Source organism: Protopterus annectens, chromosome 9.part0 (genome assembly GCF_019279795.1).
Source record: "Protopterus annectens isolate FY-2018-M chromosome 9.part0, PAN1.0, whole genome shotgun sequence".
NCBI classification, from domain to species: domain Eukaryota; kingdom Metazoa; phylum Chordata; order Ceratodontiformes; family Protopteridae; genus Protopterus; species Protopterus annectens.
In genome coordinates, this window is record NC_056743.1 from 1,232,805,463 (window position 1) to 1,232,832,485 (window position 27,023).

At 41.7% G+C, this 27,023-nt stretch overlaps 1 protein-coding gene across 1 annotated transcript in view; it reads left to right on the forward strand.

Annotated features, from left to right (window-relative positions):
- The first annotated feature begins 7,617 nt into the window (after positions 1-7,617).
- LOC122810939 (poly(A)-specific ribonuclease PNLDC1-like) overlaps positions 7,618-27,023 on the forward strand; it is a 125,770-nt gene continuing 106,364 nt past the window's right edge. The window contains exon 1 of the mRNA XM_044082468.1: positions 7,618-7,711. Within this exon, the coding sequence (XP_043938403.1) occupies positions 7,676-7,711 (36 nt within the window). The 5' untranslated portion in view covers positions 7,618-7,675. The remainder of the gene's footprint in view (positions 7,712-27,023) is intronic.

A 27,023-nucleotide genomic window follows, 5' to 3' on the forward strand; every position in this document is an offset into this window, starting at 1 on the left:
GTGGATTTAAAAAATGCCCTTAAGTGTGGGCAGAAAATGCCTATAACTGATCTGCATGTCAGTTGTGTGTACTGTTTGGGGGCAGTCTATCTGCAGGAGGACTGCTCCATTTGCCACTCCTTTTGCAGCAGGTTATTATTGGAACGCAGAAGAAAATAGGTAGACAGGGTTTGCTGAAACCAGATTTCCAGGAATTGTTGGACAAGGCTGACCAGATTTCAAAGTAGTCAAAGGGTTCGAATCTTCAAATCTTCAAAGGCTTCGTCGGAGCCGAAGTAGTCAGCTCCAAGTCTTGCTGAGAAGGTGCTCTCACAAGTTCCACAGTCTTCGGAGCCAGTCCCCAGTATTGGAGCTGGTCTCCGAAACTTTAAAGTCACCCATTTTGCAGTTGGTGGCTTCTTCCATGCGTTCTACTTGTTCTTAGAGAACCCTCTCTGATGTGGATATGCACTGAGTGGTGCAGAGGCTTCTCAAGAATCCAGCACTAGCTAAATTATCGGCTTTGACCCAACTGGTGTTGAAGCCTAATACTATTTTACCTGCTTTGTCTACTGTTCCGCCGAGCCGAGGGAGGTGGCACTGATGATTGTGGAACTTTCGGAGCCGAGGCCTGTTCAGTGCCAACGTCTGTCAACTCAGACTACTTCGGTGCTGTTCGAGGAGTCTGGGAGCCGACACACTCTGGTTGGCTCTCGGTGGGGGGGGGGGGGAGTCAAACCGATGGGTCGGTTCCGACCCTTCCCCTCGGAGCTTCAGCACAGATGAGCTTGGCTCCTTTTTCTGGATCGGCACCCATTGTCGGCGCTGGGGAGGTTGCCATCTTCTTCAGTACCGGCTGCTTCCTCGCGTCGGAGCAGTGGAGCCTTCGATGCTATGAGGAGGGTTATGTCTTCTAAGACGCTTTCATCATCAGGGCCTTCCTCCTCCTCCCCCCCTAAAGTGCCGCTTTCTACCTCTACATCACCAGTCCCTGTAAAGTGTCAAGACCCAGAGCCTCAGGTAGCCCCATTGGTTGACCCTTGTTCTACTGAGACCTCACCCAGAAGCTCCCACAGATGAGGTTCCCAGACACCGATTTAGAGGAGTCAGAAGTGTCCCCACGATCCCCCTCCGAGGATATCTCCTTTGCTGATATCCTTGAAGTCTTTAAGCAGAGGGGTGACTGGCAGTCCATTAGCCCTACTGATGATGAGTCAGTGTTCTTGAAGGTCTTTCAGTCTCAACCCTCCACCTCCTGGTTGACTCCACCCTTCTATGAACTATTGGAGTTGGTTGCTCGAAGGGCATGAGAGTCTCCATATAATGTGGAACCTGTCCCTCTGAGGCCCAACAAATTTATTACATCACCCCAAGACAAAATGTTCCTTACCAAGGGAGTGCTGGTTGATGCCATCGTGGTGGCAGCGGCCACCAAGAAAGAGATGTCTGAAAGTACTTCTACTGTTCATCCTCCTAATAGAGGTTCCAGGATTATGGACAGGTATGGGAAACGCATCTTTAGTTCAGTGACTTTTGTTATGCGAACGCTCAACTATTTAATACATTTTACCTGTCTTCAAAGAAATCTCCTAAAAGAGCTTGGAGATGCTCTACAGGGTAGTACAGCTGAAGGCGTCCCTGATAAGATGACAGCCCAGCTCAGTACCCTTAATTCCATAGGTAACTCATTCATGCAGCTCATTTCTTATGCAGCCGATGGTTCAAGTCGGGCAGCGAGTTCAGCAGTAGCTCTTCGGAGACATTCCTGGATGCGCTTATGCTCCTTTGTGGAAGCCTTCAAGTCTTCCTTCGTTAATACCCCATTTGATGGGTCGTCCCTTTTTGAGCCTAAAGTCAAGGAGACCCCCACTAGGTGTGAGCAAGATGGAAAGACTCGATCTGCCGTAGGCATCCGTTTTTCCACCCCTACTAGACCGCACCCCAAAGGGCAAATGGGAGGAAAAATGTGCTCCCGGAAGTCCCAAGAAGCTTTTCAGAACACATGTAATGAACCCCTCCCTCCAGGGGTAGAGGGGAGGGGGTAATAATGGAAGATGCCGCCCAGGTGGCAGAGGGGGTCCGCAAAACCAGGGCGACAGGGATTAGTTCTTTGGCAGGCCCTACCAGCACTCCTGAAAGGAGACCCGACTGTCCTACTCTGAAGGCAGTCAAGGGTCGCTTGTCTTTGTGTCCAGATGCCTGGCTAGAAATTACAAAAGATTCTTGGGTACAAAGAATTGTTACCAGAGGTTATGTCATTCCCTTCTAAGAACCCCCACCTGTATGAAGAAAAATCCCAGACATTCCACCCATTCTCAGAGATCAAGCAGCCATAGAAATTCAAAGACTGCAGGCAAAGGGAGTCATCCAGCCAGTCCCAGCAGACCAGATAGGATCTGGAACCTACTCCAGATTCTTTTAAGTTCCAAAGAAGACAGGGGACTGGAGGCCCATCTTGGACCTCAGCAGACTCAACATCTTTGTAAAGAAGTAGTTCTGGATAGTCACGCTTCAATCGTTTCTTCCATTTGTAGGATTGGATGTGCTCTATAGATCTCAAGGATGCGTACTATCACATCAAAATGGCCAGACCATCCAGAGATCACTTGCATTTCCATCTGGGAGCCAGTCACTATCAGTTCCGAGCACTGCCCTTTGGTCTCACGACAACCCCCTGAGTGTTTACCAAATGCATGGCAGTGATTACGGCTCACCTGAGGCGTCTCTAGGATTCCGTGTGTTTCCGTATTTGGACAACTGGCTCCTCACCGCCACCTCCAGGCATCAACTACTTCAATCCAGGGATCACACTCTCAATCTGTATTTTTAGTTACGAATAACTGTAAATTTCTACAAGTCTGCGTTGTCACCATCGCAGCGTATCTCCTTTATCAAAGCAGACTTGGACACCATCATCACCATGGTAAAATTGCCAATGGACAGAATAGTCACCCTCCCACAATAGGTATCAGACATTCTGACGAGCTAGAAAGTACCAGCCTCTCAAGTGTTGAAACTACTAGGTACTATGGCAGCAACACTCATAGCAGTTCCTCTAGGGCGTATGCACATGAAAATTCTTTAGTGGTTACTCTTCGTCCAGTGATCTTACCAAAAACTTTCGATGTCGTACTTGATAATGATCACAGATTCATGCAGAAAGGATTTTCAATGGTAGCTGACCAGCCATAATCTAACAGTCTGTCTCCGATTTGTTCTTCCCCCGCCATCAGCCATGATGACCACGGCCGCTCCTCTGATAGGGTGGAGGGGGGCTTTTTTAGGGAAGAACAGCCCAAGGCACCTGGTCCGAGACAGAGTCACAGTTGCACATCAATGTCCTGGAGTTGAAAGCGGTACTTTTGGCATTGCAGTATTTGTACGGCTCTCTGCCTCTAGGGATGATTGCGATCCAGACCAACAACATGTCTGTGGTCTGGTGTATCAGCAAGCAAGGGGGGACCAAGTCTTTACCCCCTGTGTCGACAGGCCCTAGGTGTTTGGCAGTGGGTGGTATCCAACGGGTGCTTTCTGATAGCAATGCACATCCCGGGGAAATCCAACATGATCACGGACAAACTGAGCAGAACCATTCCGATGCCGCACAAATGGTCCCTCAAAGACAAAGTTGCGGAGATGATTTTCCACAGATGGGGCCAGCCTTGCTGCGACCTGTTTGCATCCCCTATGAATGCCAAATGCAGAAGCTACTTTGCCCTGAATCCCCCACCAGGGGACAGCCCAAGGGATTTGCTCGTACACGATTGGCCCCTGGGACTCCTGTATGCCTTTCCACCTGTTCCCCTGATTCTGAAATTCTTGCAGAAAGCCAAAGCCCTGGGGAGGACTGTAATTTTAATAGCCCCGTTTTGGCCTCGACAGATTTTGTTCCCCTTCCTTCGACTCTACCAACTAGAGGAACCTTGTGTTCTGGACCCAGTTCTAGATCTACTGACTCATTCATCAGGGGCTCTTCATCCTTCTCTTCATTCCCTCAGACTGATAGCTTGGCTGCTCCAATTTCCAACTTAGCCAGGTCACACGAATTCTCCTCGGAGGTACAGCATATCCTTGTATCCTCTTTCAAAGCTTCCACCAGAAATTTGTACTTCAGCAAATGGAAGCGATTTGTTTTTTGGGCTTCGCAAAATAATAATGACCCATACATCGCCCCAATTGATACCATTTTAGAATTCCTGACTAAGCATTTTAATGAAGGTGCTGCAGCTGCCACCATACTAGTTCAGTTGGCTGCAATTTCAAATTTTCACTTTGGATCTGAAGGTTCCAACCTAATGTCTCAGATTGTGTAGGGCCTACTTAAAAGGTACCGTACATCGTAGACTTCCAATTAGACAATCTTTTATTCCCTGGAATCTGAATTTTGTGTTATCACGGATTATTCTCCCTCCTTTTGAGCCTGCATCATCCTGCCAATTAAAATTTCTCTCTTGGAAAACATCATCTTGGTAGCCATTACTTCAGCACGTAGTGTCCGAACTTCAGGCCCTATCTATCTTACCCACATATTTGGTGTTTCACCCCAACAGAGTGTCACTGAGGACTAACCCTTCCTTCCTTCCAAAGGTATGTTCGGAAGCTAACCTGAATCAAACTATGGAACTCCCAACTTTCTTCAGTAACCATTCTAACAAGTTGGAGTATATGTTGCATACACTTGATGTACAGGCAATTAAGATTCTATTTGGACAGAACAAAAAAATTTAGGAATTCAGAACAACTTTTTGTTTCTCATGCTGACACCAAGAAAGGACTACCAGTATCCAAAGTTACTCTTTCCAAGTGGTTAACTGATTGCATAAAATTCACATATTCCTCAGTGAATTCAACCATTAGGACATAGCTTGAAAGCATATTCCGCTAAGGCTGTTTCTATTTCCTCAGCTTATGCGGCTATGCTGCCTTTGGACACTATATGTGCAGCTGCCACTTGGTCTAAGCTTCATACCTTCATCACACATTACAAAGTAGATAGGGCCTCCAGGGACAGGGCTTCCTTTAGTTCCACTGTCCTCAGGAATATACTCCCATGAGCAACCCAGGATGAAGGGTGCTTGGGACGCTATCCATGTGTAAGAATGAATGGCAAGATTGAACAACTTCACATAAAGAAGTTATGTACTTACCATAACGTTCCATGTGAGTTGTTCATCTCGCCTTCATTCTTACATTCCCACCCACCTTCCCCCTCCAGGCTTCTCGAAGAGCGAGTAAGACTTTGCAGTCTGGTGGGTCTTGTTCCAGGATTTCTTATTCCAGTTGGAGTACTGTTTGTATTATGTTATACATGTTGGGATTAGCAAACTAGATCTGAGGTGAGACACAGTGAGTATCAATGGATAGGGACTTGGATTCAAGCTACTGTAAAACCTCTAGCTTGTGAAAGCGGCCGACTCGGAGCCGAGGGATCTGCTCCGAACCCATGTGTAAGAATGAAGGTGAGATGAACACCTCATGTGGAATGTTATGGTAAGTACACATAGCCGGCCTTAGGCATAGGCCAACTAGGCAGCCGCCTAGGGCACCGCTCTAGCAGGAGCACTTTTCCAGTGTTTATGTGGTGTAGGTAGACCAGGATGGGGCCACTGAGTGGTGTGATGGGGGGTGCTGTGGAGCACGTTTGCCTAGGGCACCAGTTGACCTAAGGCCAGTTCTGAGTACATAACTTCTTTTTTACCTGTGCCGTATTGAAGGCATGCTGCAATCCTCCATTCAGCAGTGAGCCAACCACGCTGACTTTCAGACCAGCTCTAGGAATCTTCTTAAGTTATGAATTCAGTAGTGATCCTCTCAAAGAACTTAATACATTTGTGTAGGCAACATGCCATAGTAGCAGATGTTCGAACGTAGTTGCTGTTTTAGTCTTCTTTCCTTCTCTCCATCTCTTCTTTTGCTTTGGCATTTGGGGGCAAGGGTGGGTAACCCTTCCCCCCTTTTAATATAAAAATCTCACAGTTAGATGCCACATATATATATATATATATATATATATATATATATATATATATATACCAGGTACATGAAGGTGTTCAAGGTTAACCTGACCTCAGCCTGGCCATGAGAGAAGGGTGCCAAGTTCTGAAAGCCAGACATCAGATTCCACCATCCTGAATCCTTTAGGTGACAACAGAAGTGACCGTGGTTGAACATATGTTAAACAAGTACTTGGAACTACTTACCATCAGTTCATCCGAGAGTTAGTCCAGTTTAATGGATACTTACTACACCCCGATACGCACACTCCCACACACTTTCTCTTCCTGTGTGTTGATAGCCCTTTCAGGTCAGGTAAATATAGATCTGTATCCTTGTGTACAGTAAACTGTCAGTTAACCGGCACACATGGGGATTGGTAGATGCCAGATAACTTTAGTTTCTGGTCGCTTGAGAGTTAATATTAAAATAGGCCTGGCTAATACTGTACCCTATTCTATTTGTTTGGTTTGACTTGTTCTCAGGTTGGGGAGAGAGGGAATTTATTCCTAGCTTCCCTTTTAAAACTCTAAAAACGTAAGGTGTGTTTCTGCGGGGGAAAAAACGTAAGTGTAACACATGAAAATTGTACTGTATTTAAATTTTTTTCTTTTGCCAGTTGCTAGGTTTTAATGGGGAAAAAAACATGCACAGTATCTCATAATCTTAATCATGCTGCTTAGGCCAGTGAATAAGGCCAACAGGATATTGGAATGTGTATATATATATATATATATATATATATATGTAAATGTATGTATGTATATCTAAGTGTGGCTTAAAGTGTGTGATGTCCTCTTTACTTTATATGGAACATAGTGAAGCTTACAACTGTAGTGCTGTGTTGAGCTTTGGAAGCCATATGAAAGGATGGACATTAAACTGTATAAGAGTATCCAGCAGTGTAGGTCTGAAATATTTGGAGCTAAACTTTAGTTTGTAGATGTAGGAAATGAGAAAGAAAAGAATGGATTGTGTTTTTTGATAGGGGAGTAAGCGGGAGGTATGGAGGTGTGTTTCAGGACTGCCTTATAAATATATTTCACAAGGGAGTATGGCAGATCATGGAAGGCATTACTTGTGGAGAGTAGTAAAGTTCACATTCAAGAGTTCCTGGATGGATAGACTTCTGATGTAGTGCCTGCAGAGTGATATTTAGGTTGATTTTTGTTAAATAATTTTGGATAACGAAGGTACTCGCTTTTTCAGCAGTCACCAGCATATGATTACAGCACCAAATGAATCAAGATCCCTGGCGCTTAACAGATAGTCACTGAAACTATTTGAAAAGTAATGTGGTACATATGTACAGTAAAACTGAAAGGAAGACATTTAATATAATGGATAGCTGCATAAAACAGGGCTGTGCAAAGTAAACAAGTGCAAAATAGTAAAATCATGTAGCACACTGCGTTAGTGGTATACTTTGGAAATAAAACAAGTAATACATATTAAGGTCAAACATGTTGGTTAGGGGTAAGTGTTGTACATAAAGTCATATAGACAGCAGATTAGAGAGGACAGATTGATTTAATGAGCAGTTGACAGGTATGGTTACTTAACGCACACATTGCAGACAGGTAATACAGTCTAAAATTGCAACTGATGTACTTTTTTTTTTCCGTTTTCCATATCTAGTGAGAACTTGCCGGTGGATATACCATTTTCCTGTCATCTTGAGGCTGTGCAGGAGTACCTGAATATGATAAATGTTATCCGAGGTCGAATGTCTCGCATGGTGAGTGTTTCAGAATAATTCTTCCTCCATCCCTTTTAGTAGCTGATTGCTTTCTGCTTAAAAAGTTACCTTTGTGCTTTTCTGTTTTTAATTTCTCCAAATGTTTTGGATTTCTAATAATGTAATGGGAATAGACCCTATTCCTAAGTCAGGGTACAATTAAAGTTCATGAGATTTGTATTGCTTCAGTTGTAGGTGCTTACCAAGAGCAGACCCAGAATTGCCACCAGGGCACCTCCTGCTGTCCATACTGGGTTACATGTACTGGTAGCATATTTAAGTACAATTGTAAATTCTTTTTTTATTAGTCCTCTTGCTCCTGCTCCTACTACTACTGTTGGAATTGCTTGGGTGTCTTGCACATTGTTGTTTTTGTTTGAAAATTCTGGTACTTTATTGACTCTGTCTCACTAAAGATGCTATAATCGCTGGGTGTAGCAATTTCAGTTATTGATGCTACTTCAGTCTTTTTTTCTTGGACTGCTATATCTGGTTTTCTTTTATCTATTTTTGAACTGTTGGTATTGGGCGATTTCTTGTGAATATAACTTTATCATTATCAGTAATGCCATAAAAATCTAGACAAAGCCTAAAATAATGGGGGAACAAAGACCCAAAAAATAGGAACAGATTTTAACTGTTGCTGCTATAAATTTATAGTTACTTGAATAGCAGGATTTGTGTTAGCATGCATTTTTCTGAATGATACAAAGTCGGAAACTCAAATGTATGTCATTATTTAGTGACTTCAGTCCTCAGTGATTTGCCAGAAAAGTACAAATTTTATGACAAGAAGTAGTATGTATAATGGTTCATGTTTCCAGTGCTTTTCAGCTGCTTTTATATTGTAATGTTTGCTCAATCTCTAATGCAACAGTCTTGCCACATTATTGTGCCTTTCAATATACAGACCTTTAGCCATGAATGTATCGCACCCAGCAAAGAGAGATGCAACTGTTTACAGTTCTGTTTTTTTCGGAATATTCATTTGTCTGTTTCTCCCACATTTGTCTGTTGACTTTATCAACCAATGTGCTTGTAGCCCACTGTCTTGGGTTGCTGTTACCAACTTTCTTTGGTTGTTTTAAATTTACCTCTCCTTATCAGTTCCTGCAATAAAATACTGGTCAGCATGTGAATTGTTCTAGAAGAGCTCTATACTTGCTGCCATATTTGGTAACTTTCAAATTTTCTCTTCTTCTGGTCCTTTTCTTTATATTCTTGCTTTTTTGTTTTTGTTATGGGAACTTTCAGTTGCTGTCTGATTTGTGTCTACTTCTGATTTTCTGTACTCGCACCTTTCCTAAGTGCACCTTCTAAACTAAGCAAAGATGTCTTCTTAGTGAACGTTTCAAAATATGGTCTATGTTTGAATCTGATGAGGTCAGCAAATGTATGCAGTTTTGTGGATGCAGACGTATACTTGTCAGTTTCCAAAAAGCCCATTTCTCCTTCAGAGCAAGAGATGTATAATCTTTGTATGCCATGTTATTACATATCATGTGATAGGCATGAAGCATTTTTTTTCTCCTTCCAATTGACTGAGTGTTGTTTCGGGCCAGTCAGTCACACCAAAGCTTTAAGTTAGAACAGGAAGAGCAAATTGAGTTATGACTTGGACTTTATTCATAGATGTTAAGGCATTTTTCAGTATAAGCTTTAGTCTCCTGAAGTGTTCTTTAGTGAGCTTTGTTGTCACTTGTTCTTGTTTTATTGCTGACCTTTCATGTAGTCCTAAATATTTGCACACTCCCTCCTGCTCAAGTTCCTTTATATCACATTCTTGTCCTAGGTTGGTATTCTCTTAGTGCTGCAGCTTTCCTTTTATAAATGTTTGCACATTTATCAAGGCCAGACATCATTTTTATATCATCTGAGAGTTTTAACTATTTATAGTTTTGCTTTCACTTCCTCATCTTTTGAAGTATACAGTTTTAAATCATTCACAATAAGAAGATATATGTTTGAAAAAGGTTTGTTTCTGGTAGTTGAGCCATAACCATAATCTTTTATCTATTAAGTAAACTGCTTAATGGATTAAGGGTAAACAGAGCTGTAGTGGCAGCAAATAATTACCCCTGAATGTACCTTTTTGAGTCTTTATCCCCGGGATGATAATTTGTTCTTTGTCATAGCTTAGCTGCAAAATGGTTTGCCACTGTTTCTGTCACAGTACTGTAATTTATCAGTGTTGGATGCATCTTTAGACATCTGTAAGCTCTATGTTATTCATGATTTTTTTTGTAATCTATCCATGCCATAGTTAAAATTATTCCCATTTTTACAATTTTCTTTTATTACCTTTTAGTTCTATTGCCATGATTGATATTTTTCTAGTTGCTTTATAAACTCTTGTCAATTATTGTATATAATTAAATGTTAGAAGACAAGTTATTGGTCTAGAATTCTTAGGATAGCTTTCAGGTTCACTATTACAGAGTAGTATCATTTTTCCTGTTAACCAGGTTGGTGTTTGTGATGTGCATATAAATAATGTTTATTCAAGGCTAAATCTTTATGTAAAGGTGTTAATGCCTTAGCCAGAAGTTAGATACTGCATCTGGACCTGGGGTTTTCCATTTAGGAGCTTTTCTTAATTTTATTAATTATTCTGGCTTCTACTTCATCCCATATCATATCCTCTGTATTAAAGCTTCTTACTATTTCTTTCGATGTTTTTGGTCAACAGGGTCTTAAATGCTTCTCCAAAATGTACTTGTTTCTGTATGTATATTTTTGGTGGTCGTGTTTTTATTCCTTTTTGCTAGGTTTCTCAGTGAGGTCATCAGTGAATTGCTTATTTTGTACTTTTTCTTTATTTGCACACCACCTAAAATTTTCTGCGTGTATTGATGTTTTTAGTTTATTATTGGAATTGGTGCATCCTGATCTGTTTTAGTACTGTGTGCTGCTTTTGCATCTGTCTACAAATGGTTGATGATCTGTTCCCTTTTCAGTGTTCTAGCAGTGACACTTGTCTTTTTGCTTTATAGTTTTCTCTGATTGGTGCTTCCATGGAAACATTCTACTTGTCCCCTTCCTTTCCTTTGCTGCTCTGTTTTTGCATAAATTGGTGTGCCGCCTTTGAAGATTGGGCATCAGGCTGGCAACTCAGCACTGTAAAAGTCCACTGCCAATCATTAGCGGACCGGTGTTCAGCTGTGGCGACCCTTAACTGGGAAAAGCCAAAGGACATTACTTTTTATCTGTTATTAGTTTAGCTGCACAGCCATCATCATCATCTTTCAGCTTTTCCCATTAGGGGTCACCACAGCGGATCTGTTTCCATTTCTTCCTGTCCTCTGCATCTTGCTATGTCACACCAACCACCTGCATGTCCTCCCTCACTACATCCATAAACCTTATCTTAGGCCTTCCTGTTTTCCTGTTAACTGGTAGTTTTATCCTTAGCATCTTTTTCCCCAATATACTCAGCATCCCTCCTCAGCACATGTCCAAAGTAACGTAATCTTGCGTCTTTGGCTTCCAACCTGGGCTGACCCTCTAATATACTTATTCTTGATCCTGTCCACCCTTGTCACACTCGGTGCAAATCTTAACATCTTTAACTCTGCCACATCCAGCTCTAACTCCTGCCTTTTTGTCAGTGCCACTGTCTCCAGCCCATATAACATAGCTGGTCTCACTACCCTCTTGTAGACCTTCCCTTTCACTCTTACTGGTACTAGTCTGTCACAAATCAAGCCTGTCACTCTTCTCCACCCACTCCATCCTGCCTGTACTCTCTTCTTCACCTCTTTTCCACACTCACCATTACTCTGAACTATTGATCCCAAATAAACTCATCCACATTCGCCACCTCTACTCCCTGCATCCTCACCATTCTTCTATCCTCCCTCTCATTCACACACATCTATTCTGTCTTAGTCCTGCTGACCTTCATTCCTCTTCTCTTTAGAGCATATCTCCATCTCTCCAGGGTCATCTCCACCCGTTCCCTACTCTCACTACAGATCACAATGTCATATGCAAACATCATAGTCCACGGGGACTCCTGACTGATCTTGTCTGTCAACCTTGTCCATCACCATTGCAAATAAGAAAGGGCTCAAAGCTGATCCTTGATCTAATCCCACCTCCACCTTAAACGCATCCATCACTCCCACCGCAGACCTCACTGCTGTCACACTACCCTCGTACATTTCCTGTACCACTCTTACATACTTCTCTGACACTCCCGACATCCTCATACAATACCACAACTCCTCTCTAGGCACGCTGTCATATGCTTTCTCTAAGTCTACAAAAACACAATGCAACTCCTTTTGACCTTCTCTGTACTTCTCCATCAACACTCTTAGAGCAAACATCGCATCTGTAGTGCTCTTTCCCGGCATGAAATCATACTGCTGATCACTAATCATCATGTCCCTTCTTAACCTAGCTTTCACTACTCTTTCCCATATCTTCATGCTGTGACTGATCAGTTTAATCCTTCTGTAGTTACTACAGCACTGCACATCACCCTTATTCTTAAAAATCGGTACAAAACAGTTTTTCTCCATTCCTCAGGCATCCTCTCACTTTCCAAGATTTCATTAAGCAATCTGGTTAAAAACTCCACTGCCATTTCACCTAAACACCTCCATGCTTTCACAGGTATGTCATCTGGACCAACAGCCTTTCCATTCTTCATAGCTATCCTTACTTCCTCCTTGCTTAATCCATTGTACTTCATGATTCACTATCCCCACATCATCCAACCTTCTCTCCCTCTCATTCTCTTCATTCATCAACCCCCTCAAAGTACTCTCTCCATCTGCTCAACACATTCTCCTTGCTTGTGAGTATGTTTCCCTTATTACCCTTTATCACCTTTACCTGCTGCACATCTTTCCTAGCTTGGTCCCTCTCTAGCCAAAAGGTACAGGTCCTTTTCTCTCTCCTTAATGTCCAACCTTTCATACAACTCTTCATATGCCTTATTCTTAGCCTTTGCCACCTCTCTCTTTGCCATGCACCTAACCTCCTTATACTCCTGTCTACTTTCTTCATCTCTCTGACAATCCCACTTCTTCTTTGCCAACCTCTTTCTCCTGTACTTCCTCATTCCACCACCATGTCTCCTTAGCTGCACAGTAATGTGTCCTATTTCTTTCTTTCATATCACATTCATTTTTCTTAATAGCCCTGATTACTGTGTTCATCTGCTTTAGCAGTCTTCTAATATTTCTAGCCTTCTTTAGTTTCTGTAATATATTTCTTTCGTCCATCTCTATTAAATCATGTAGGTCTTCTCTTAGACCATTTTCATCTGGACTGAGAGCATCATTTTTGCTCTCTTTCCTGCTGTTTCCCTTGCTGTGCAGTTCTGACTGGAATTTTTCATGTGAATCTTCTAGACATAATTCCAGAATATTGCCCTGTGACACATCATCTTCGATGCATCCTGTTCCATCTGTTGGTCCTCCATCTGGAGCATAATTGGCACATCATATTGCAATATTACCTGTTGTAAAAATTTCCAGTTTTCTGCTCGTTCCCTTGCTATGCAATTCTAAATGTACGTTGTGCGAATCTCCTGAACATCACCCTGTATATCTTTTTCAGCTGCATCCTGAGCTATCTGTTGCTCCTCCAGCTATAGCCTCATTGGCTCATTATATTGCAATATTACCTTTTGTCAGAATTTCCATTGTTCCTGCTCATTGCCTTGCTGCCCAGTTCTTACTGTAATTTCCTGCAAGTCTCCTACAGGAAGTTCCATCAGCCTGTGACCTATATTATTCAGATGCATCCTACCCGATCTGCTGCTTCTCCATATAGGGAGTTATTGTCCCATTATGTTACAATATTGCCTATGTTGGAGTTTCCACACTAAAATGTTCACTTTGCAGATGGTTTATCACTTTAATTTCTAAATCATCTTTTTTTTTAAATTTCCCCCAGTGTGATTATCTTTTTTTTGTGTTGTAAAGTGTATGTATATGGGTGTATTTGCCTTATTTCTCTTCAAATATCTGTTTTTTTAATTACTCCAAGTCTTTTGGGTTTCTAATACCATGATGGAAGTGGGCCCCATTCTTAGAGTAAGACATCCTCCTCTGTCTCCTACGAAGAGTGTAGTTGGAAGGTCTCAGACCCCTGCCAGTATGACAGACCATCGCAGTACTTCAGTGGAGTCCCAGTTAGTTGAGGCAACTGCTGACTACCTTGGGGAGTGGCATCTGCTGTAGACCCTCATCCTACTGTATTTTCCTGTATGGGTAATCCAAAGTGATTGAGACTGACAGTAAATCTTCTGTCTAGCAGGTCCCCTTCATCAAGTGAAAACGTTTTTCTGTTTGCAGGGAATGATACAAGATACTGTCCCAGTAAATCACGTAATTGTTCCTGCCTTAGACAACTGGGATTTGGTTCTCAGTTATACCACAGTACATATGCATGTGTCAGCTGCAGTGGCGTGCAGGAGTAAAATCCTGTGGCCCAAACAGCCTAAATTCTATTAACATCTTGGACACTTGATGGTGCTTACGGGGGAATATGGGTGTCCTCATCCTGGGGAAGGGGGGTGGGTCAAAATATACTGCATACAATAATGCCAGAATATGCGGATGCCGTCTGTGGTACACAAAGTTGCTGATTGGCACTAACCTTTGCTAAGCAAGTACATGGGAGTGAGCAGATTCATAAGGGGAAAGTTTAGTGACCCCTGTAGTAATAGGTTTCTCAAATGTCCTTCACCAAGGGGTTGAGGTTTGGTCTTCCAAGAAGGCTGCACACTGAGTAACAGATCAATTTCAGCTCTGAGTTTGAAAACAGAACCCAGAAAAGAGAGCCAGTGAACTTGTCTTTTTGGGTAAATTTCAGTAACTGACTAGTAACTGCACTGCCTGAATGCCAGCAAAAAAGAAATTCAGAGAACCTGAAAGAAAATTAATTGCAAAAGATGAGGAGAAAACACTGACTGGGAAGAATTCTGCAGCTGTTCGCCAAAAAGCAGTGCAAGCTCCAGCTTTGGTGCAAGACATGACTTCCTGTAACCTAGAAGAAAAAAAAAGTTAGATGTACTTGTAGCTGATTAAAATAAACAAAACACTGAAGGAGTACATCAATTCAAGTAACAAAAGGCTGAAAAAATAGAAGAAGCTTTAAACAGGTATTCAGATGAGGTGATAAATCTGCAAAAATCAGAAGTTGGGATGAGGAAAAGGCTGGTGGAAGATGAGACTGCTCAAGTAGAGATGTTTCAAAAAATAATAGAATTAGAGGACAGAGCACATAGGGAAAACCTGAGATTTTCTGCTGTACCAGAGAAGCTGGTAGGAATAGACTGTATTCATTTTATGAAAACACAGTTAAGCAACTGGACTGGTATTCCACAGCAGAATGAGTTAATTGAAAGGACACATCATATGTCTGCTGCAGCATGCAGTCCTACCAGAAGAAATGTTTGATTCTGACAAAACTGTAGCAGAAGAACAAAGTACTAAAAGTGGGAGACAGTAGTGTGCTCGTGGAAAATGGTTACTCGCTGTACACCAGGCAGAAGAGGATCAAATGTATTCCACTGATCAAGGAATATCAAGAAACAGGCATGAGATTCAAGCTGCTATACCCAACTATTTTCAGGATGTTCTTTCCTGGAGGGTCAAAATCATTTATTGATGCAGAACATGCTAAGAAGGAAATACAGAAGTTTGTCCAATGAAAAGTGAGCTATGAAATAGGAGATTCTGCTTCTTGTTCTGGTAATAAAGCCCATAGAGAGAGACTGTGCCAGTGAAACCTTTTCCAGTGTTTCAAAGGAAAATGTTTGAGAGACCGAAGAAAGTACAAGAGCTGACTAGAAGAATGGGGAGTACATTGAAAATGAAGCAAGACTGGATTTGGGAGATGGCGATCAATGGAAAGAAAACCTGCAACTTGGAAATTTACAAATAAATGTGGGATTACAAAGCATTAGTTATATTCTTGAAACATGACAGAACAAGAAAACCTGGAAATATTGGACTTTTTTGACATTGTTAAACTTGCAGGCGACTCCAAAGCATATGCCCTCCTTCATGTCATTAACATTTGGAAGAGCATTTAATAGGGGGAAGAGGAAGGAAGGAATTAACTGCAAGTAAAACAAATTTTTGTTAACAGTAGTATTTTTAAAATGCATGACATAATGCGCATACTGTAAAGTAAAGCTTTCTCAATTATTTTCAAGTGTAATAGAGTACTAAATTAAGCAGGAGCCCGTTTTTTCCACCTTTCTTTCTCTCTTCAGTTTTGATAAATGTAGGCACTGCAATGTAAAAAAGAATAGCATGGTACAAGAAGAAATTATGTGCTTTTTAGTCTTGTTTTAAGGGAAAGCAAATAAATAAAAATAACACTGAATATAATAAGTTTTCCTCCAGCAAATAAATGAGTGCTGTAGAGGCAACTGTGTATCTCATTCTCCATGGAGACAATCCGCTAAGGGGTAATAAAAACAGAATTCTTTCTTTCATTGGCTTTCTTTCAATAGCTAGGAGATCATGTTTTCTGAAAGCATTCAGGTGCTTTCCCAATCTGGGAGAGGTATAAAGATAAGACAAAAACAAATAGAAGCATAGGCTGTATACCATGTGTCTTAGCATAGATAACCTTCCTCATAGGTTAATCCAGATGTGTGTGTGGCTGTCAATCTGGGACAAATGTTACTATTTGAAGGGTTAAACTTCAATATTTGAAGATGTATATGGCTGTGTGTGTTGGTATTAAGTTTATAGGTTTTAGGGGTGTTCTGGGGATTTTTTTTTCTTGGAGGCCTTTCACTGAAACAAAATGTTTTGGAAGATGTGACATGGGTTCAAATGGATATGACAAGAAACAACTGCATGAAAGATCAACCTGAAAAACAGTATAAGCATGTAACACAAAAGCTGGTACTAGACAATAAAAAAATTTGTCGTACATAACCGATGGGAATAATAACTTCTTCACATAATGACAGCACTTTATTATCTTTAAATGTAATTGGTCTTGTGGATATATACAAAAAGGAGTGGTGAACTATATAAAGAAGTATTGAGTGCAAATAGCTGTGCTACAAGAGACACATTTAGAAAGATCTGAACATGTGAATTTTTAAAGAAAAGTTTTCAGGATGGTTATTCAGAATATCGGAGACAAAGGAAAAGGGGAGTAATTATATTAATTGCAAGAAGGAGCTCCAGTAGTGACAGAAGAGATAAAAAAGGTGATAATGGTAGATTTGTAGTATTACAGCCCTGCAAGGGAGGAGGGTTATACTGGCATGTATTTTTATTCCACCTAAAACTGCTGTAATGCAGCTTATGAAAATTCTGGGAGAAGTAATCCGCTTTCAGCAGGGAATATTACTTAATAGGTGGGGACTGAAATTTGATTGCAGTAGTGAAGATGTATCTGGTGGACCCAGAAGGGAAAATAAAACAAAAGTGGGGAGATTTTGAAGAGATTTATGAAAGTATTTGGCATGGAAGATGTGAATTTAATAGTAGGAGTTCAGAGTGAATTTACTTATTCTTCAAGATACAAAAATGGGGCTAGGATAGACCGAACTTATATTTCACAGGAACATATGCATTTAATTGAAAGTTTTGATATGCATCCAATAACTATTTAAGATCATGCACCAGTAATTAAAGTAAAAATGCATGGTAATGAAATAAAAGTGAGACTGTCGCTTTCCCACATATCTGTTGAAAAGAGAAGAATTTAAAGAATGGGTAGTGGCAATTATTTTGGAGTTAGAGAATATAGAAATTCCTTCTGAAAATATAGCTAGGGAATATAATAAAATTTAACTGGAGTTTAATAGGGTGGAAATGAGAGAGGGTTAAAAAGTAACAAATTATGTAGAGGGACTGGCAGAGATTAAAATATTGCAAAACGGGGGGTGGGGTCTCACGGAACAAGAACAATTGCAGTTGCAGAATGCGAACGAGAAAATGAGGGAGGGATTACCTCGATAATATGCATAAGTTTAGAAAGACTGCTGTTAAGCAACTTTTTTTTACCACAACAACTTGGGCAACGGAAAGTAGAAAGGGTTGTCACCAAGCTTAGGCAGCCTATAACAAGGAAGATAAGAGATCCTGTACAGGTATTATAAATATTTCTGAAATTTTATAAAAATCTGTATAAAGCAGAGAAATATGGAAATCAAAAACAGGTACAAATGGAAAAGTTTATGGAAGAATTAAATATGCCAAGGTTAGAGGTAGATGAGGCTCAATTACTAACAGGTAGGATGGGAGGAAATGAGATAAAAATGATGTACAAACATCCTGCATGAAAGCCTCCTGGAATAGACTGTATTCCACTGTAAGTTTGGAAGCTAGGAGGGGAAAAATAAGGATATGGAAGGTTTTCTTTAGCAGTATTTTAAGAGAAGGAGAAGCACAGATAATCTGTAAGAAAGCAGTGGTGGCATTAATACCTAAAGAGGGTAAAGACCCATCAGATCCAGCTTCATTTAGGCCCATTTCACTTCTAAACCATGATTATAAAGTGTTTGTCTATAAAAGAATGGGAAGGGTGATGCCAAAATTGATAGCAATGGATTAATGTGGTTTTCTGGAGGAGGGCCAAATATTTGACAACATTAACACAAGACTGGTGATCCAGAGGGAAGCAGAATGTAAGAAAATACCATTGTTGTTGGTGTGTCTTGATGCAGAAAAAGCATCTGACAGAGTAAGCAGGGACATGCAGGTCAATGGAAGCATTTGCATTCCCTGATAAAATTATAAGGTTGATTAGGAGGATGTACAAGGGATCAGAGGTGAAAATTAAAGTGGGTTAGTTCCTATCTGATAATTTCTGTTTGAGCAGAGGAATCGGGCAGGGGTGTCCTTTTTCCCCTTTGTTATTTGTGTTGTATTTGGAACCATTGACAAAGAAAATAAGGAACTTGAAATTCAAGGATATAATTGGTATGGCAGTCAAGATTATATTTTATACCTAATAAAAGCAGAAAAGGACATTTCAGAGTTGTGGAACATTTTGAGATGGTTTCAAGTCTTTTCGAGATACAAAATTAATGAAGCTAAAACAAAGGCAATAGCTGTAAACTATGTTACCCACCCAGGAATTGGTTCAGCAATATCAATATTTATGGGGACGTGATAAAATGAAGTACTTAGGAATATGGATTAAAAAGAATTCTGTTGTGGCAGCTACAGATTTGTGGGAAGAGATTAAGAAAATAATACAAAACCTAAGAAATTGGAAGCTCTGTTTAATGGATATAGATAGCAAGATGCAAGCAGTTAAAATGTTTCTGGTCCGTTTAGTTTTTATACACGGGTATGTTTTATCAGCCAGAGAAGTTCTGAATAGCAATAAAGAGCTGAAGGATTTTTATCTGGGAGGGGAAGACTGCAAGAGTCAGGTGTGATAAGCTGATACTTCGAATAGAACATTGTGGTTTGGGATTACCTGATTTTTAGAAGTATTTTAGAGATGCACAATTGCAAAGCATATGCAGAAAGCTGTGATTCAAAGTGGAAAGGGATGATGACGAAATAAGGGAAGCTCAAGACACAAGGAGAAACTGGGATTTTGGCGGCAGATCCTTAAGGAGAACAATAACCATACAGATGATTGTAGATGGTGTAGGCTTTGTAAAACAGAATTGGAAACAGCCGCACACCACCTTGCTGGTCATGATATATTAATGGCCGAAAGACTGTATACTGAAAAGCATAATAATGTGGCAAGACTGTTGCCCTGGGGATTGTGCAAACATAATACTGAAATAGCTGAAAAATACTGGAAACATGAGCCACAAAGCATCATAGAAAATGATAGTCTACATCACATGGGATCACCCATTACCAACAGTTCAAAGGATAGAAGCAATAAAACCAGATATAGTGGTCCATGAAAAGAAGACAAAGGTAGCATTGGTCATTGAAATGACTACAGTGTCTTGCATACAGAGAAACAGTCAAAAAATATCATGATTTGCAGGAAGAAATGAGAGCAATGTGGAAGAATGATACCCAGACAGTTCTAATAGTAGTAGGAGCAACAGGTCTTATAAAGAAGAATCTACAATCATATTTAGATACGTTACCAATGCATGTAACTCCATATGAAATGCAGGAGGAGTCATTACTGGGCACATTGCGAGTGCTACAAATAGCACTTCTAGCTGACATCAAAGATTGACACAATACTAATGTCATGAGCTTTAATCGTATTTTGACTTGGGAATGGGGTTCGTTCCCGTCATGGTATTAGAAACCCAAAAGATTTGGAGAAAATTAAAAAAAAAGATTATATTCATAAAGTAGCAGAAAGTATTCTAAGATATAAGCCAACACGTGAATAGAGAAAGGAGATTCTATCTAGAGGGATGACTGCAATTAGGAATACAGACAATAGGCAAGAGGGGCTGGAATTTATTGGAGAAAACTGGCAAAGGAACCTTGGGTATAGGAACAAATAGAGAAGGAAAGGTGGTAGAATGGGAAAAGGCCAAGAATTTATTTGGACTGCAGGCTAGAGATTGCCTTCCCTATATTGATACCAGAGCATAGGCAAAGAGAAAGAAACAAAGGATCCTAAGCGAACGATCAGCACTGGTAGAGTTTTTAATAGTCTAGAACAGCTACCATTAAAAAAGGAATAATTAGTACAGTATATAAAATTATTTATTCTGTTTAACTGGAAAGTCCGACTGGGTAATAGCCAATGTGGTGTTGTCAGTTTTGCCTTTATTCTCACTTATGGGTTGGTTCTGATGTGTCAGATCCATCTTGGCCTTTCCAATAGCTTGAGGTCTTCAGCAAAGCTGATGGGCCTCCTCCCCTACCCGTAATGCACTTCCCCAGCTTCCTCAGATCGCGTTGGCCGTGTTGCGAAAGAGGTTCTTCAAGCAAGCTCTGGACCAAGTTCTTTTTGTATTTATCTTCTAAGTCTCTAAAATGTCTTAAAATCGTACTTATTTTTACTTATTGTCCTTTTCTAGTTAGCTGTAGTCCCTTCTAGTGGTTCCCCTTGCTGTTAGCATTCGTTATTTATTTTTCAGGATATCTAACTTGCACCAACTTTATTTAGAGGGTGTTTTCTTCTACTTGCCTTTCCTTTTTAGTGGATTTTTTATCTTTATATAGCTGAAGGTCTTTCTGGGTTTTGCTCAAAAAAACACCTAGCAAGGCAACAAGAACCAGAGGAACAACAGAGGACCTAGGGGATTCTGTTTGCTAAAGCTCATAGTACCTCTTATGAACATCAGATACTCGATGACAATGTTGTTGTGTCTTTTGGCTTTTCCCGGTTAGGGGTCGCCACAGCGGAACTCCGGTCCGCTAATGATTGGCAGTAGATTTTTACGTGCCAAGTTGTCAGCCCTGACGCACAACCTTGAATGAAGGTACGCCCATTCACGCATGTCTCCACACAGAAGACGCTGTAGCTGAGAATCGAACAGGACAACGTCTTACTGTGAGGCGACAACGCGGCTGCAACACCACCACAGCAGTAGAGACTTGAAGATAATCCCAATTGACAAATTCCATCATTCTAGAAACAGTATCACCAAATGAAATCTTCTCAAAAGGAGAGTCAGGATGGATAGACTCTTCTTCCCCAGGACCATAGTCAAGTGGTGAAGGAATATGGGAGGAATAAGTCAGGGACACTCTTGCCAGAATCATCAGCATCCTCCTCAGAAGAATTCTGTTCCCTAGGCCTCTTAAGAGGGGTAGAAGACCAGGGGGCAGTAGGAACAGAAACACCCTGTGGAGGCTTGATTGCTCAAAGGGTATTAAACAAGCCGTGAGTGAAGATGTTCGTGTTTCATTGTTGCATTCATGACTGTAGGGTTCTCCCCTGCCGGCAGGCAGCCCTCGGTCGGCCAGAATCCCAAAGTCTGGGTCCGGCGTCGGCTGTTCAACCATGCTCCCTGACGTCAGAGTGCCAGGAGTACAAAGCTGACAGCCGACGCCATCTTCAACAGTCTTTCTTGCCGTGCGGTGATAGTTCGCAAGTGCCGGTCGGCTGACTCCTGACGAATTTTTCTGATATACTTCAGTCCGAAGATTTTCTTCTCCACTCAAAGCTAAGTACCCCGTTGGGGAAACTTTTTTTCTTACTCCGATGTCAGAAAAAGTTAATAATTGTATTTCATGTGGGAAGCAAATACCTCATAAGGATTTTCATTCTTACTGTATTCCTTGCTTAGGCCCTGACCACGACGTAGCTAGTTGTCGGTTTTGTGCTAGATTCAATCAACATACAATTAAGCGAAGGTACGATTTTGCTTTTCATTACTTCGGTAGGCGCTTTAACTACAAAATGTCATCTGATACGGTCCCGGCTACCGGAGTTCACAAACGTCGCAAGGATAAAGACAGGCCTCCGAGGTCCAAATCTGATGATAGCGCACAAGCGGAGCCAGCTTCAGGTTCGGCCGTCGTCAGTGAGGCGCTTTTGCAGCCCCTGTCATCGGCCATTTCAGAACTGACGGCCGAAACGGACTCTCATGAGGAGCCAACCAGGCCTTTAAATATTTCTGTTGCAGGACCTTCGGACAATGCTCCTTCGGATGGGTCCGGAGCTGCTGTGCAGGTACCGACTTCCGAAGGGGTTTTCAGGCATACTCAGCTTCTAGTAAAGGCAAAGACTCCTTCTAAATCAAAGACTACAACACAGGCCTCTTCTGAACCGGCTCCCAAGTCACAGAAACAGTTACTCAAGATGGTGGAGGATTTACTTACTATGATTAGGGGTTCACATCCCCCTCCAGATAAAAGGCCAAGGCAGGATGTTTATTATGATTCCTCTGATCAGACTTCTGTTTCCTCAGTTTCTTCTTCTGACCAGGAATATTCTTTCCCTCCTTATGAGGATTCTGATGCTGAAGAATCCATTCCTTCAGCTTCTCCCTCTGAGGATTTCTCTTTTGGGGAAACTTTGCATGAAATGAGGGAACATTTCCACTGGGAAGGACAGGAGTATTCGGAATCCAAGAAAAGACTGAGGGATTTTCTTCTTCTTCCCCAACATAGACCCCTGGCTATTCCTCCTGTTTTGGATGTTGTGGATGATGCCTTTTCGGAGGCTAACTTAACCCCTGACTCTTTTCCTTCTGCTCCTGTTAAGCCTGATAGATATTACAGGGTTCCTGATTCCCATCAGTTTTTATACAAGAACCCTTCTGCTGACCCTGAAACAATTTCTCAGGGTCCTAAGGGAGTTAAGGCCGCTTCTGCCAAATATCCCATTCCTACTGAAAAGGATTCTCGATCCTTAGAAAGATGGGGCAAAAAGGTGTACACTTCTGCTACTTTGTCCATTAGGGCTTTAAACTGTCAGTTTCATATGCTAAAATACAAGCAATTTCTCTTGTCTGTTTTAAAACAAAAGCTTACTTCCATTTCTGCCTGTGCAGATAAGGAATTACATGACTTATTGCATGCCACTGAACAGGTTGGGAAGCATGGTTTACACTGTGGATTTGATGCCTTGGAGGCTTCTTGTAGGGCTGTGGCCTCTGGCACAGTCATTAGAAGGCATGCATGGCTAAAGGAACAAAATTTGCCTGAACAAGTAAAGGCTAAATTATTGGATGCTCCTGTTCAGCATAATGTTTTGTTTGGATCAAAAGCTGAAGAGGTGATTAAAAAGATGGAGGATAAGGCGAAATCTATGCAAACAGTTAAAGATTTCTTACAAGTACAGCCACCTAGATTTAGCAGGAATTGGCCTTCAAAAAACTGGTCCTTTCCCACTTCAGACAGGCCTCAGAGGGGTAGATATAGACGCTCCAGAGGAAGGCCTCAAACACAAGCTTCTTAGACCAAGACAGTGGACTGCTTCCACCCCTAGGGGAGGAGAGGACAGGTCACAAACTCAAAGGAAACAAACTCAATGACTCCCTCTGTTGGGCTACAGGAATTTCTTGCCTGGAAGCCCCTCTCGGAGGAAAACACTCTCTTTTTTATCAAAATTGGACTCAAATAACCCAAGACAAGTGGGTTTTGGATGTGGTTTTAAGAGGTTACATATTCCATTTTCATACCTTGCCAAGGCCAAGCGGATGGCCAGACCTTCCAAAATATCAATGGACGGAGGCCTTAAACCAGGTGGAAGCTCTTTTGGCTATGAATGCCATAGAACTGGTTCCACTTTCAGAGATGGGAAAGGTTTTTACTCAAGGCTCTTTCTAGTCCCAAGGAAGCAAAACTCATGGAGACCATTCTGGATCTGTCGGTCTTGAACACCTTTCTAGAGATTCCAAAATTCAAGATGCTTACTCTACAGCAGCTACTTCCAATGCTGTCCAAAGATGCATGGATGGTAACTTTGGATTTAAAGGAGGCATGTTTACACATTCCCATCAGGCAGGATCGCAGAAAATACCTCGGGTTCAAGGCCAGATCGAGGCATTTTCAATTCTCTGTGCTGCCCTTTGGATTATCTACTGCGCCCAGGGTCTTCACCAAATGCCTGGCTCCAGTAGTAGCTTACTGCAGACTCAAGGGAATTCAAATTTACCCTTATCTGGACGATTGTCTAATTCAGGCAGACAGCAAGGATGTCTTACTCCAACATCTAGAATTTGTACAGAACCTCCTCAAGTTCCTGGGATTCTCTGTAAACATAAAAAAGTCAAATTTGACACCATCACAACAGAACTTTTCTGGGTGCTCTTCTAAACACCACAACCCAGATGGCATTTCTGACATCCGAAAAACAATTACAGCTGGCTTCAACTTTCAGAACCTTGGCAACTTTAACAACTATCTGCAAGGAAATTCCTGCAGGCTTTGGGTTACATGGCCTCCTGCATCCTTCTCATACCATATGCAAGACTACACATGAGGAAAATACAGTGGTACCTAAAAAGTGTATGGTCTCAGCATTACCACAGTTTAGACATACTGATCTCCGTCCTTCCTTGTCTTCAAAAGGAATTTCTTTGGTGGTCCAGGGCATGTGCTCTAAACAAAGGGAAACCCTTCCGACTGCCTCCTGCCACTCAGATTCTAACCACGGACGCCTCGGATTATGCTTGGGGAGCCCATTTTCAGGGCAATTGTCTGCAGGACCTTTGGACAAAGGATCAGAAGCACCTGCATATCAACTTAAAGGAAATGTTAGCCGTTCGGAAAGCTCTATTGGCCTTCAGGAATCTTTTACAACCAGAACAACTGCTAATACGGACAGACAACACCACAGTTATGTGGTACATAAACAAGCAAGGGGGATCTCATTCCTACCCCCTTTGCAGACTAGCCATGGATCTATGGAACACAGCTCTAGCTTGCAATCTGGATCTTCAAGCTCAGTTTCTACCAGGGAAACAAAACTTCCTGGCAGACAATCTGAGCAGAAACCTTTCGGATCGACATGAGTGGATGCTGGACACCAAAATATTCAGGATGATAACAGCAGTCTGGGGATGTCCTCACATAGACCTCTTTGCATCCCATCTCAATCATCAACTACAGAATTTTTGCACCAGGACTTTCCGCAGAGAAGCTTGGAAAGTGGATGCCCTGTCATTCAGTTGGAGGAACCTTTCGGGATATGCCTTTCCACCTCTTCCTCTTCTTCCACGGGTTTTATTGAAGATAAAACAGGACAAGCCCAAGATAATAATCTTGCTGGCTCCAAATTGGCCTCGGCAGTTTTGGTATCCAACTCTAAAAAACCTTTGCCTGGAGCCCCCTTGGGTTTTACCTCAGTCTCTGAAATTCTGTCCCAACATCAGGGTCAGGTTTTACACTCTCATGTCAGAACTCTCAGCCTGGCGGCCTGGTTAATCCAGGGCCTTTGATTTCTGCTTTACTACCCAAGCAGGTTATGGATGTCATTTTAGAAGCCAGACGTCCTAGCACGAGAAAATCTTATGCAAGAAAATGGAAAAGATTTTGTTCCTGGATGCAGGCTCAGGATTCTGATCCTCTTCTTCCAAACATTACTTTAATTTTACTTTACTTGACAGATCTCTTACATAAGGGTCTCTCTCTCTATTCCATTAAGATACATGCCTCTGCTATTTCTTCTCATTATAATACAGACCCTCCTATCTTTTCCCACCAGCTCATGAGACAGTTTCTCAGAGGAGCTAAGAACTTAAGACCTCCTAGATCTCCTCCCATTCCTGCTTGGGATCTCAACTATGTTTTGGAAAAACTAACCTTGCCTCCTTTTGAGCCTGCTGCCTCTTCTGACATCAAGTTTTTATCTTGGAAGACGGCTGTCCTGTTAGCCCTAACCTCTGCCAGGAGAGTTTCAGAATTACAAGCTCTTATGGCTGTGGAACCTTAGATTATTTTTCATCAAGACAGGGTATCTTTGAGGACTAATCCTACCTTCATGCCTAAGGTGGTTTCCAAAGTGGCTTTAAATCAAACTATCCACTTGCCAACCTTTTTCCCCACTCCTCAAAATAAAGGGAAAAGGATCTTACATTCCTTGGATGTACACAGACAACTACGTTTTTACCTGGACAGAACCAAGGACATCAGAAAATCAGAACAATTGTTTGTTTCTTATGCTTCAAGTTCACAAGGTAAAGCCATTTCAAAACAGACCATTTCTAAATGGATTGCTCATGGAATCAGATTTTGTTATTCACACCATGGAAAGCAAATCCCAGGGAGTATACGGACTCATTCCATCAGAGCTGCTGCCACTTCTGCGGCCTTCCTCAGGGGAGTTCCTACCAAAGACATTTTTGAAGCTGCAACTTGGAGTTCAGTGCATACTTTTTCTAAGCACTATAATCTACCTCTCTACTCTAAGTCTAGGGCAGGCTTTGCCTCTGCAGTCTTGCAGGGCCTTTTAGCCGCCCCTTCCTCTTTATGACCACCTCCATTTCTTTCAGCTTTGGGATTCTACCCTACAGTCATGACTGCAACAGTGAAACACGATGAACATAGTACAGTTGTGTACACCTACCATAAATGTAGATGTTCGAGTGTCTTCACTGTTGCAGTCTCGGTTTCCCTCCCTCCTGTCCCCTCTTGTTTTTACTTTTGTGTATTTCCTTTTTTCACCATTCTTCTGAGGTGTATTTGCAAAGGTTATGGGACCTTTTTCATTTTGGGACTCCTGACATCTGGGGCAAGAAAAACTGGAGAAGATGGCATCGGCTGTCAGCTTTGTACTCCTGGCACTCTGACGTCAGGGAGCATGGTTGAACAGCCGACACCGGACCCAGACTTTGGGATTCTAGCCAACCGAGGGCTGCCTGCCGGCAGGGGAGAACCCTACAGTCATGACTGCAACAGTGAAGAGACACGAACATCTACATTTATGGTAGGTGTACACAACTGTACTTTCTGCCATTCACTCTGAGGATCTTTGGGAG